Source organism: Coturnix japonica, chromosome 22 (genome assembly GCF_001577835.2).
Source record: "Coturnix japonica isolate 7356 chromosome 22, Coturnix japonica 2.1, whole genome shotgun sequence".
Taxonomy (NCBI): domain Eukaryota; kingdom Metazoa; phylum Chordata; class Aves; order Galliformes; family Phasianidae; genus Coturnix; species Coturnix japonica.
Window position 1 is genome coordinate 789,078 of NC_029537.1, and position 10,628 is coordinate 799,705.

General features: G+C 54.9%; 3 protein-coding genes and 1 non-coding gene across 4 annotated transcripts; 3 read left to right on the forward strand and 1 right to left on the reverse strand.

Annotated features, from left to right (window-relative positions):
* Positions 1-936: 936 nt before the first annotated feature.
* FAM136A (family with sequence similarity 136 member A) lies at positions 937-2,891 on the forward strand. The gene is made up of 3 exons (XM_015883032.1): positions 937-1,057; positions 1,719-1,859; positions 2,654-2,891. Exons 1-3 carry the CDS (start codon positions 971-973, stop codon positions 2,840-2,842), a joined length of 417 nt encoding a protein of 138 aa, XP_015738518.1. The 5' UTR covers positions 937-970; the 3' UTR covers positions 2,843-2,891.
* An 854-nt stretch (positions 2,892-3,745) lies between these two features.
* SNRPG (small nuclear ribonucleoprotein polypeptide G) lies at positions 3,746-4,996 on the forward strand. Its single transcript, XM_015883031.2, has 4 exons — positions 3,746-3,864; positions 4,062-4,084; positions 4,214-4,338; positions 4,824-4,996. The coding sequence occupies exons 1-4, from the start codon at positions 3,833-3,835 to the stop codon at positions 4,872-4,874; spliced, it is 231 nt and encodes a 76-aa protein (XP_015738517.1). The 5' UTR covers positions 3,746-3,832; the 3' UTR covers positions 4,875-4,996.
* Positions 4,997-5,633: 637 nt separating this feature from the next.
* Positions 5,634-8,588, reverse strand: PCYOX1 (prenylcysteine oxidase 1; the record flags this gene model as incomplete). The annotated part of the gene is made up of 4 exons (XM_015882864.1): positions 5,634-6,898; positions 7,217-7,369; positions 7,702-7,913; positions 8,374-8,588. Coding segments are annotated over 4 exons (1,239 nt in total), but the record flags the coding sequence as incomplete, so codon positions are not given.
* Positions 8,589-10,340: 1,752 nt separating this feature from the next.
* TRNAG-CCC lies at positions 10,341-10,410 on the forward strand. The gene has a single exon. It is a non-coding gene; the product is annotated as a tRNA-Gly (tRNA).
* The last annotated feature ends 218 nt before the right edge of the window (positions 10,411-10,628 follow it).

Sequence of the window (10,628 nt, forward strand, 5' to 3'; positions counted from 1 at the left end):
TCACATCCTGACCCTGTTCCTATTCTTTTGGGGTCTTAATTCCATCCGCATCCCATTCCCATCCCTTTTAGGTCCCAGTCTTATCCCCATCCCATTCTCCTCCAGTATCTTATCTCACCCCAATCCAGTCCCCACACCACTCTGTCCTGATCCTTCTCCCATCCCTTTTGGGTCCTCATTTCATCTTGGCCCTATCCCCGACCCCATTGGCCGACCCAATTACACACCAGCACAGCATTGCACTGCACACACCATTGCACACCAGCATAGCATTGCTCAGCACAGTGTTGTACAGCATGCAACATTGCACACCTTGCAGCATTGCACTGCACACACCATTGCACACCAGCATGGCATTGCACATCGTGCAGCTCTGCACACCAGCACTGCATTGCTCAGCAGTGTTGTACAGCATGCAGCATTGCACACCAGCACAGCATTGCTCAGCACAGTGTTGTACAGCATGCAGCATTGCACACCAGCACTGCATTGCACTGCACACACCATTGCACACCAGCACGGCATTGCACATCGTGCAGCTCTGCACACCAGCACAGCATTGCACTGCACACACCATTGCACTCCAGCACTGCATTGCTCAGCAGTGTTGTACAGCACACAGCATGCAACATTGCACACCAGCACAGCATTGCACTGCACACACCACTGCACATCAGCACTGCATTGCTCAGCAGTGTTGTACAGCATGCAACATTGCACACCTTGCAGCATTGCACTGCACACCAGCACAGCGTTGCACACCTTGCAGCCTTGCACAGAACACGGCACTGCACAGCAGCACTGCAAACCACGCGGAACTGCCCAGCACGCCCCATTGCACAGCAGCACAGCAGCACAGCGTTGCACAGCACTCAGCATTGCACACAGCAGCCCCACCTCCCACCACCACGGCCCTCCCCCTTCCCAGCCCCGCCCCCTCCCCATATCCCCCCTCCCCTCCGAGCCCGGCATGGCGGAGGCCGCTCAGGGCCGCGTACAGGAGGCGGTGGAGAACGTTGTGCAGGAGCTGGAGCGGGACAGCATCCGCGGCATGCAGGTACCGAGCCCCTGTGCTCCCAGTGCCCCCCCATAACCGCCCACCGTCTCCCATTGCCCCCTAGAGCTTCCCTGTACCCTCCAGTTTCTCCCCATTCAAGCTTTGCATGTCTCCCCTTGTGCTCCGTGCAAGCTTTGTGCCCCCTCGGTGCATGCTGCACTCCCCCCCCCCCCTTTGCAGTGCACGCTGTGTGCAAGGTATGTACAACCCCCAGCCTTGCAGCACGTGCTCTGTGCAAACTTCGTAGCCCCACCCCAAGTGCAAGCTCCGTCCCTCCAAGTGCATGCTCTGCATGCAAGATTTATGCCCCGCAGTGCATGCATTGCACCCCCCTTCCCTACCCCTCAACCCTCTATTAGGTGCATGCTCTGTGTGCAGGCATTGTGCTCCCTAAGTGCCTGCCCTGTGCAAAACTTGTGCAGCCCCCGTGTTAAGAGCTGAGCTGCTGCAATGTAGCTCTGTGCAGAAGGACCTGGCTGACCAGCAGTTAACCATGGGCCAGCACTGTGCATGCCCCATGCAAAATGTTTGCATCCCCCACATGCAAGCTCTGTGCACGCCCTGCTCCTGCCCTGTGCACTTCTAGGGCACCTCGGTTTGCTCGCACATTAGGATTGGTTCCCCTGGGTGCTGCACCTTGCTAACCCGCTCCCTTTTGCAGGCCATCATGTTCCACTGCAGCGCGCGATGCTGCGAGGACAGAACAGCCTCCATGCAGCAGGTGCAGCGATGCATCGAGCGCTGCCATGCACCCCTGGCCCAAGCCCAGGCCATCGTCACCGGCGAGCTGGAACGTTTCCAGGTGAGGAAATACATGGGGGGCACCCACAAGGCTGACACCCCTAAAAGCCGTGTTCAATGAGACCTGAGCAGGCTGAGAGCTGAGCAGAGAGGAACCTAATGAGGTTCATCTGAGTTAATGAGGGGTCCTACACCTTGGGGGGGAAGGGCCACACGTATCAGTGCAGGCTGGGGGCTGAGCTGCTGGATGAGGAGCTCTGCAGAGAAGGATCTGGGGGTCCTGGTTGGCTTCTAGTTGACCAACGTTGGACCAGTGGTCAACCAGTGGTTGACCAACTGCTGACCAATGATTGACCAACAGTTGACCAGTGGTTGACCAGCAGTTGACCAATGGTTGACCAGTGAATGGTTGACCAGCAGTTGACCAATGGTTGACCAACAGTTGACCGATGGCTGACCAACAGTTGACCATTGATTGCCCACAGGCTGACCATGAGCCAGCAGTGCATCCTGGTGGCCATGAAGACCAGTTGGACCCTGGGGTCCTTTAAAAAGAGCGTGGCCAGTAGGGTGAGGGAGGTGCTCCTGCTCTGCCCTGAGGCCGCATCTGCAGCACTGGGTCCAGCTGTGGCTGCTCAGCTCCAGGCAGGGAGCTGATGTAGGGACATAGAGATGGTGGAGGCCTGGAGGAGCATCCCCTGATGGGAGAAGGCTGAGAGCCCCGAGGGCTGTTCACCTGCAGAGGCTGAGAGGGGATCCAGTCAATGCTTATCACCATGGGGGAGCCCCAGAGGTCCCTTCCAACCCCTGTGGTTCTATCACTCTCCTGATCTATGCCCCTTTATCCCCTTGCAGGACCGCCTGAGCCGCTGCACGCTGCACTGCTCTGACAGAGCCAAGGATGCCCTGGAGGCGGGCGGTGGGGAGACAAGGGCACGCTCCCAGCTCGACGCCTGCGTTGCTGCCTGTGGGGACGAGCACCTACGCCTGGTGCCAGGCATGGCCAAGAGGATGCGGGATGGCTTGGCGGCCCTACAGCACTAGCGGGTGCTGTTGGGGTGGGGGAAGGTGGTATTAAAGGCAAGGAGCTGCACTCGTGGTGCTCGAGGGGTGCTGGGGGTTTGGGGTGTGGGGGTGCAAGGTGTGGGGTGGTGGCTGTGTAATGTATGGGGTGGGTGTGTGCAAAGTATGGGGTGATGGCTGTGCAGTGTATAGGGGGTGGGATGAGCCATGCAAATGTGCAGTGTATAGATAGGGTACAGGTGTGCAAAGTGTGGGGTGATGGCTGCGTAAGGTGTGTGCAGGTGTGCAAGGTGTGGGGTAGTGCTTCTGCAGGGTGTGGGGCACTGTGTGCAAAGGGTGCTGGTGTGTAAAGGGTGCAGTGTGCAAAGGGTGCAGTGTGCAAAGGGTGCAGTGTGCAAATGTTGCAGGGTGTGCAAAGGGTGCAGGTGTGCAAAGGGTGCAGGTGTGCAAAGGTGCAGTGTGCAAAGGGTGCAGGTGTGCAAAGGGTGCAGGTGTGCAAATGGTGCAGGGTGTGCAAAGGGTGCAGGGTGTGCAAAGGGTGCAGGGTGTGCAAAGGTGCAGTGTGCAAAGGTGCAGTGTGCAAAGGGTGCAGTGTGCAAATGGTGCAGGGTGTGCAAATGGTGCAGGGTGTGCAAAGGGTGCAGGGTGTGCAAAGGGTGCAGTGTGCAAAGGGTGCACACTGCCAGCTGTGAGCCGATGGCTGTGCAAGGTGTGCACGGTGAGCCGTGCAGGGCTTGCAATACGTGTATCAGTGCCTTTGTGTGTGTGCAATGCCGTGCATACAGTGGGTGTGCAATGCGCGGTGCATGCAATGCAGCAGAGCTGCAGGTCTCCATGCACGTGCTGCATGGGGGCCGCTCCAAACGCGCACGCGCGCCGCGTCCGAGCGCTCTGATTGGCTGCCGGCGAGATGCGAAGGTTGGCGGGAAAAGGGGGCGGGGCTTTGGGCGTAGCGTGCGACGTGATGACGTCATTACGCGGCGCGAGCGGCAGCGGCGCTGAGGAGACGCCATGAGCAAAGCGCACCCACCCGAGCTGAAGAAGTGAGAGCTGGGCCAACATGGGGATGAGGGGGGATGAGGGGGGATAAGGGAGGACTGAAGGGGATGAGGGGGGCCCAGAGGGTCGGGAGGGGCCGTGGGGTCCGGTTCGGGTTCGGTCTGGGTCCGGTTGGGCCCGCAATGATGGCGGTCCCGACCCCACACTGATGCGGCCTGCTCTGTTTGCGCTCTCGTTGCAGGTTCATGGACAAGAAGCTGTCGTGTGAGTCCCGCTGTTATAACGGGGTTGTGCCATGAGCCCACATTCACAAAGCCCCCCCCCCCCCCCCATCCCTCCCTTCCCTTTTAACCCCCCCCTCCCCTTGTTTCTGAATGAGCCGGTTTCTCGTAGTGAAGTTAAATGGCGGCCGCCACGTGCAGGGGATCCTACGGGGCTTCGACCCCTTCATGAACCTGGTGATCGATGAGTGCGTGGAGATGGCGCCTGGAGGGCAGCAGAACAACATCGGGATGGTGGTGAGTGCTGGGGGGGATGGCAGCCCCCAGGCCCACTTTGTGCCTTGGGCTGGGGGCTTTGGGCTTTGGGCTTTGGGCTGGGGGCTTCCTTTCAGTTCAGGCCTCCCAGTGCCCATCCGTGGCCTTGGGCACCTCTAGGAATGGGGAACAGCCTCAGGAGGGCAGAGCAGGATGGGACAGAGCCCTCCGTGTCTGCTGCAGTAACAGAGGGGTGGCAGCCCAGCTGGCTGTGAGGTCACAAGAATACATTGCTGTCTTATATCAAGCTCTCATCCACCTTTTCTATCAACCACCCTCCTGCAGGAGCCTTTTCCAGCCGGCTGACTGCTGCCATGAGCCCCTGCAGTTCTCTCATTCACTTCAGCTCTTGGAGCTGCACATGCCATGCAGCTTTCTAGGAGGAAAAGTCAAAGGGAAAGAAAACCTTCTGTGCTGTGGGCATAACGTGCTTCATCTCACCTCCTGCTGACAACTTCTCTTTGTAGGTAATACGAGGAAACAGCATCATTATGCTGGAAGCTTTGGAACGAGTATAGTGGCAGAGGAACCCTGTAGTGACCCGACCCCGTTGTGTTTTGTTTACTCACCTGAACCTAATGAAGCAACCACAAGTGTAAGCTTATTTTTTGTTAAATAAATTTTGTACTGGTTGGTGTAACCCGTGTGAGCTGTGCTTGGTGGAACTGAAGCCTGGGGCAGTTAATCTTGTGAGTGCAGCAGTGTGTCAGTGGCAGCTTTAAAGCTGGAGGATGGCTTTCAGGCAGCTTTATTTCTTTGAGTGGGTGTTCAAATGATACTGGCTATATCTTTAAACCCCCCCCCATAAATAACAGGCTGTGGCACTTCTATTCCTAGCATTGCTCTGTAAAGAGTGAAGGGGACTGAAATATCTGTCCTGCTCAAGTGTTTGCCTGCAACTTTGTGCTGGTCTCCACCTCTGTGCTGAGGCAAAAGTGGTTTTGGTTATTCTCATTGCCCCCAAGCAGACAGAACAAAGCATTGACCCCAGGGTACCAGCAAGCTTCTAAGAGTTGAATCGTGTTCCAGCACGTACGGACTCCTGTGATGCTGCTAATCTCAGTGCAAGTCCTGCAATTTAGCTTTAATCAAGTGCATTCATCTTTTCTAGCACAGCAAGAGTGAGGCTACACTAGTGGAGGCTTGTTAGTGGGAGTTTGAGCTAAGCAAGCACAACTTGCTGGTACAGGAGAACTCTGCTGATGGAGAACCGAGCAGCAGCTCTGAGACACAGCACAATGCAGGTAACACAGACAACAGTTCAAGGCAGCACCTGCTTACATTCAAACCAGTGTGTTGCTTTTATTTGTAATGGCAACATGGTATTTACTACGTAGTTAAGACATGAGTGAGGTTCAGCAGCAAGTAGATGATCGCCATTTCCCTTCACCAGTCCCACCCCAAGGGGATGGGGTACAATCCTTGATACACCCCTTCAAAAAGCAGAAGCAGAGAGATTTAATGCTAACAAGCTGACTTATTCAACAGAGAGATGTCCAGAAAGGGAAAGCAACATGCGCAGGTCTAAGGGATCAGTGCTCAGTTAATCACAGTGATGCAGATCCTGGGCTTGGTAGGATCTGAAGGACACTTAAGGGTCAATATGGCATTTAAAGTACCTTGGTTATCTTACAGAGGGACAGATTGAAGGCTTTGCTTGAGGGAGGGCCGGCTCACATGAGGAAATGCCCCCCCACTTTTGACAGCAGTTCAAGTGAATTCATGCCTGGAGCTGGCTGGATGCTTCCTCCTTCTTCGAGGCTAAGTGAGAAGTGAGTTAGAATAAAATCACAGCATCCAAGCAGCTCCTTCGTTCCTTTTAGTTGCAACTACACATCTTCAACACACGGGCTTTATCTCTGGGAGCCGCGGTGGTGCACAGCTCAAAGCTCTGTTTTCAGTTTCTCATACAAGTCTTCCTGGTCGATCTTGTCTGTGTTGCCGTACCAGCGGTGGTAGGCGAGCAGCGCGGCGTTTTTGGCTGCGATGGAGCTCATCTCCATAGCACTGGCAGCCCACTCGATGCCATTCAGGTAGTAGATGTTGTCATGGAGGATGATAGGTGGGAATTTGTTCGGGGGGCTGTAGTGGGGGTACGCCAGCCACTTCTTCACCTTGACAGAGTCGTAGGAGGAGAAAAGCAAATTCAGCTGCTCTTTTGTGAGCTCTTCCTTTGAGAAGATCTTCCAGACTGCTAACTGCAAGGGAAGCTTTTCTTGGCTGCCTCTGTTCTCCACAGGAGACACGATCCCCACGCTGTTGATAAACAGCTTGGGATTCTCTGTAGTGAAAATGGCACCCAGATGAAAGGCGGATGGATCCTGGTAACCAAAGTAGGAGGCGTTTAAGCGGCCGTGCACAAACGTTGCCACAGTTTGTTGGTAAGGATTGGAGAACTCCGGGACTGGAGGGCTGAAGTTCTTGAAGGTGATGTTGGCTATTTTGCGGTTCAGCGGAGCAGCAATGACAACAATGTCATAGATGTCCCCTGTCTGTCCTGATGGCGTGTCGTAGGTGACGTGGTAGAGGTTAACTGGGTCCCCTGGGGAGGATAGAAGGAGGGGTGAAGAGCTCAGTGATGCTGTTCCACCTCATTTGTCCTTCTGACAAACACAATGTTTTTAATGCCATCGCATCTAGGCTCGTTATGCCTTGTTGTGAAATGAGGCTTATTCGTGTAGTACGGGATTAGCTGACAGCAGGGCTGTGATCTGAGGCTTTAAACAGAGCACAGTTTTCATTGTAAAAGACCAAAGAAAGCCCAGGCTGTTGCTTTGGTCTGCCAAGAGCAAAGGTCAGTGTGTAGCTGCCAGAGCTGGCTGTGCCCCCCCCAACCAAAGGGAAAGCAAACAGGACTCACCTGTGGATCTCTTTCTGGTTTTGGGCTCTATAGACACGACTGTACCAGCGATAACATCTGCTTTCGAGGCGTAAATAAGACCAGAGCAAACGAGTTTGTTTCCCCCTTTCACTGACCAAAGGTCTGATGCTGCCCCTGCCAAAGACACGGCACCTACAAGGAAACCACAATCATTAGCACTGCTTGTTTTGTAGGGGGACCGCACAAAGCATCACGTGGAAAATGAAAGGAGAAAACATCCCAACGGGACTCAGAGCTTGAATGAGGACGAAGGGCTAAGTAGGTCATGTTAGCAAGCAATTGCTCTCTTGCCAGAGTAACCCAGTAACCCAGCAAGGGAGGGTGGGTGCTGCTGAACAGTAGGAGGAATTGTTCTGCAGCAGGGAATAAATAGGTTGCTGCCAACATCTGCCCAGCCCAGGGAGCAGGAATCCCAAAGCACGTGGTGTCACCTGAAGCTTTTTAACCACGTGTGAAACACCCACCTACAAAACCATTGATGTTGACACCTTGCCCGTAATCGACCCTCAAGGCCGGACAAACCATCTCATTGATGAACTTCTGGGAGAAGCTGGCTTTCTGCATGGCTTCATCGATGGTTTGGTTAAACATCTGGATAAAGTCGTTCCCTCCAAGGGCGTGGAAGAGCCTCTCGTAAGTGCTGAAGGTGTAGTCGTGCGTCTGGTAGCGATAGATCCTTTAACCAGAGACAAGGAAATACATCTAACGGCTGCACAGCACGTGGGCTTCCCCAAGGCATCCTTATCTTGCAAAGGGAACTGAAGCGTTGAATTGCTGCTGATTATCTCCGCAGCCCTTTGGAAGCTGAAGAAAACCTCACGTGCTTTCTGGCATAGGACTCCCAGGAGCCTCACGGCGTTTGGTGGGAGCAGCATTGCTCCTCCTTGCAGTGCTAACAGGCCTGAAGTTTTATCACCTTTGCTGATAAAAGCACTTTGTGCAGTCAGGATCTCCAGCACTCAGGTGCTAAAGACCAACAGGCCGTGCTATCCATAACCCACAATCAGCACAATGTTAGTGCTCCTAACAAGGTGACAGCACCTACCTCGACCTTTCCCCTTAGGAAATAACTGGTAACAGAGACCCCCCCCCAAAAGCTTCTGCCTCTTGTGAACGCTGCTGAGCAGCCACTTTACCTCATAAACTTGTCCAAGATGTCCTCCACCCACATGTTCATCCGCAGGGGGCTGAACCCGTAGTGCCAAAGCAGCTTGAGGATATTAATGATGTACCAGCTGCTCTCCTCGAAGACAAACTCCTCTCCGTTATAGATGCCCATGAGGCTGCCAGGGACAGGAATAGCTGGGAGACCTGGAGGAAAAGGTGAATGAAGGTGGTTTAATGAGGTGAATCACAGAACCACTGAATGTCCCTGCAGGCTGCAGTGCCAGCTCCCTTCAGTCTCTGGGCTGAGCAAACCAAGAGGCTCCAGCTGCTCATATCACTTAGCAAAGGAGCCTCATGGCCCCAAACCCTTTGGGTCCAAGCCAACTGCTCGCCCATAGCAGGGACAGGACAAGGTAACGGCCTTAAGTTGCACCAGGGGAGGTTCAGGTTGGATGTTAGGAACAATTTATGCCCAGGGAGGTGCGTGGTGGGGTCACCATCCCTGGAGGTGTCTAAGGGTAAATGTGGCACAGAGGGACACGGACAGAGGACATGGTGGGAGGGGTTGGACTTGAGATCTTTCCCAACCTGAACGATTGATTCTAAATGAGAAACAGCTTTAAATGCAAACAGATCCCAGGGCCTGGCTTCCCCCACTCCATGAGATGAGTGACCTTGACCTAAAAGGACACTGAGTCCCTCCAGCAGGGCTTTTTTCCCCCTGAATTATGACTAAGAAGCACAACAATCAGCTGCAGCACTACAGCATTCAATGCCCCTCGACCCACTGCAGTGTCTCAATGCTCAGAGGGGGCACAACGTGGGCTGCCAGCAGTGAGACGCTGGGATTGATTTGATACGGTGCCAGGCTGTAATCTGAGCTGACTTTGGCCGGCCAGGGAGCACGGCTATGGGGCGGGATATGGGGCGGGATATGGGGTGGGATATGGGGTGAGATATGGGGTGGGATATGGGGTGGGATATGGGATATGGGGTGGAATATGGGGTGGGATATGGGGTTTGAGGATAAGAGGATAGGATATAGGATGGGGATGATTGTGGGGTGGATATGGCGGGTTGGGAATATTAGGGGTGGAGTAGTGGAGTAGTGGTGGAGGTGGGGTGTGGATGGAGTATTGGGTAGAGTATGGATATGGGGGGGGGCTGTGGGGTGGGTCATGGGAATGAGATATGGGGGGGTATGGCGGGTGGTGATAACTGGAGATGGATATGAGAGTTATAGGGATGGATATGGTGGGATAAGGGGATGGGATATGGGTGGAGTAAGTGGGATATGGGATATGGGGGGGGATATGGGGTGGGATATGGGGATATGGGGTGGGATATGGGGATATGGGGTGGGATATGGGGATATATGGTATGGGGTGGATGGGGTGGATATGGGTGTTATGGATTGGGGTGGGATATAGGGTGGGATATGGGGTATATAGGGTGGGATATGGATTAAAATCGCTGCCGATGGGGCTGTATGTTGACCCAGCATCATTGGCGAAGTGCGCTCGTGTAGAGTTGAGGGGTGCAGCACCGGACCCCCCGCTCGTAACTTGGTCTTCCACCGGTCCACCGTGGCCAGCGACCCCCCACCTCCCCCGCTCCAAACACCTCGATGCCGGACGTCTCCCGAACTTCTGCCGCAGGAATCAAGCCGTCGCCGTCCCCCGATGCCGCCCGCCGATCACGGCTGTAGGAGCAGAGCACAGCGTTAGGACTAGGATCAGGATTAGGGTTAAACCCCCTCCAGCCCCGTTCCCTACACACAGCGGCCCCTCCGTACCGATCTTTCCCGGGGGTGAGCGCTGCTCCTCGCGGCCCGGTACGAGCGGCAGAGGACGGGGGAGGAGGAGGAAGGCTTGCGGTGCTGCATGCGCTGCTGCGCCTGCGGGCGTGCTGGGCCGGGCCTCACGCGCCCCTCGGCCGCTCAGAGGCGGGGCGATGTTGAGGCCTTAACCCACCCGATGGGGCCTCGTTACCAACAGCGCCGCTGGTGTAGTGGTATCATGCAAGATTCCCATTCTTGCGACCGGGTTCGATTCCCGGGCGGCGCACAGTTTATTTATTATTTTTTTAAACTAAACTCTTGATTCTAACTTATTTAACCGACAGACTGACCGCACTTCTCTCTTTTTTTTATCTTTTTTTTGGTGGGGGAATCTGGAACGACCCACACAAGAACGAGGTAACACCCCATTCTCAATCACGGCTCCCGCAGCGCGCACCCTGCGCCAGGCACATAGCCCCACTCCCCCCCCCCCACACACACACA

Coding starts and splice junctions, on each gene's coding strand:
- FAM136A (XM_015883032.1), top strand. CDS start 971: ATGGCGGAGGCCGCTCAGGGCCGCGTACAGGAGGCGGTGGAGAACGTT. Junction 1,058..1,718: donor ACAGCATCCGCGGCATGCAG/GTACCGAGCCCC, acceptor TCCCTTTTGCAG/GCCATCATGTTCCACTGCAG. Junction 1,860..2,653: donor GCGAGCTGGAACGTTTCCAG/GTGAGGAAATAC, acceptor ATCCCCTTGCAG/GACCGCCTGAGCCGCTGCAC.
- SNRPG (XM_015883031.2), top strand. CDS start 3,833: ATGAGCAAAGCGCACCCACCCGAGCTGAAGAA. Junction 3,865..4,061: donor CACCCACCCGAGCTGAAGAA/GTGAGAGCTGGG, acceptor CTCTCGTTGCAG/GTTCATGGACAAGAAGCTGT. Junction 4,085..4,213: donor CATGGACAAGAAGCTGTCGT/GTGAGTCCCGCT, acceptor GGTTTCTCGTAG/TGAAGTTAAATGGCGGCCGC.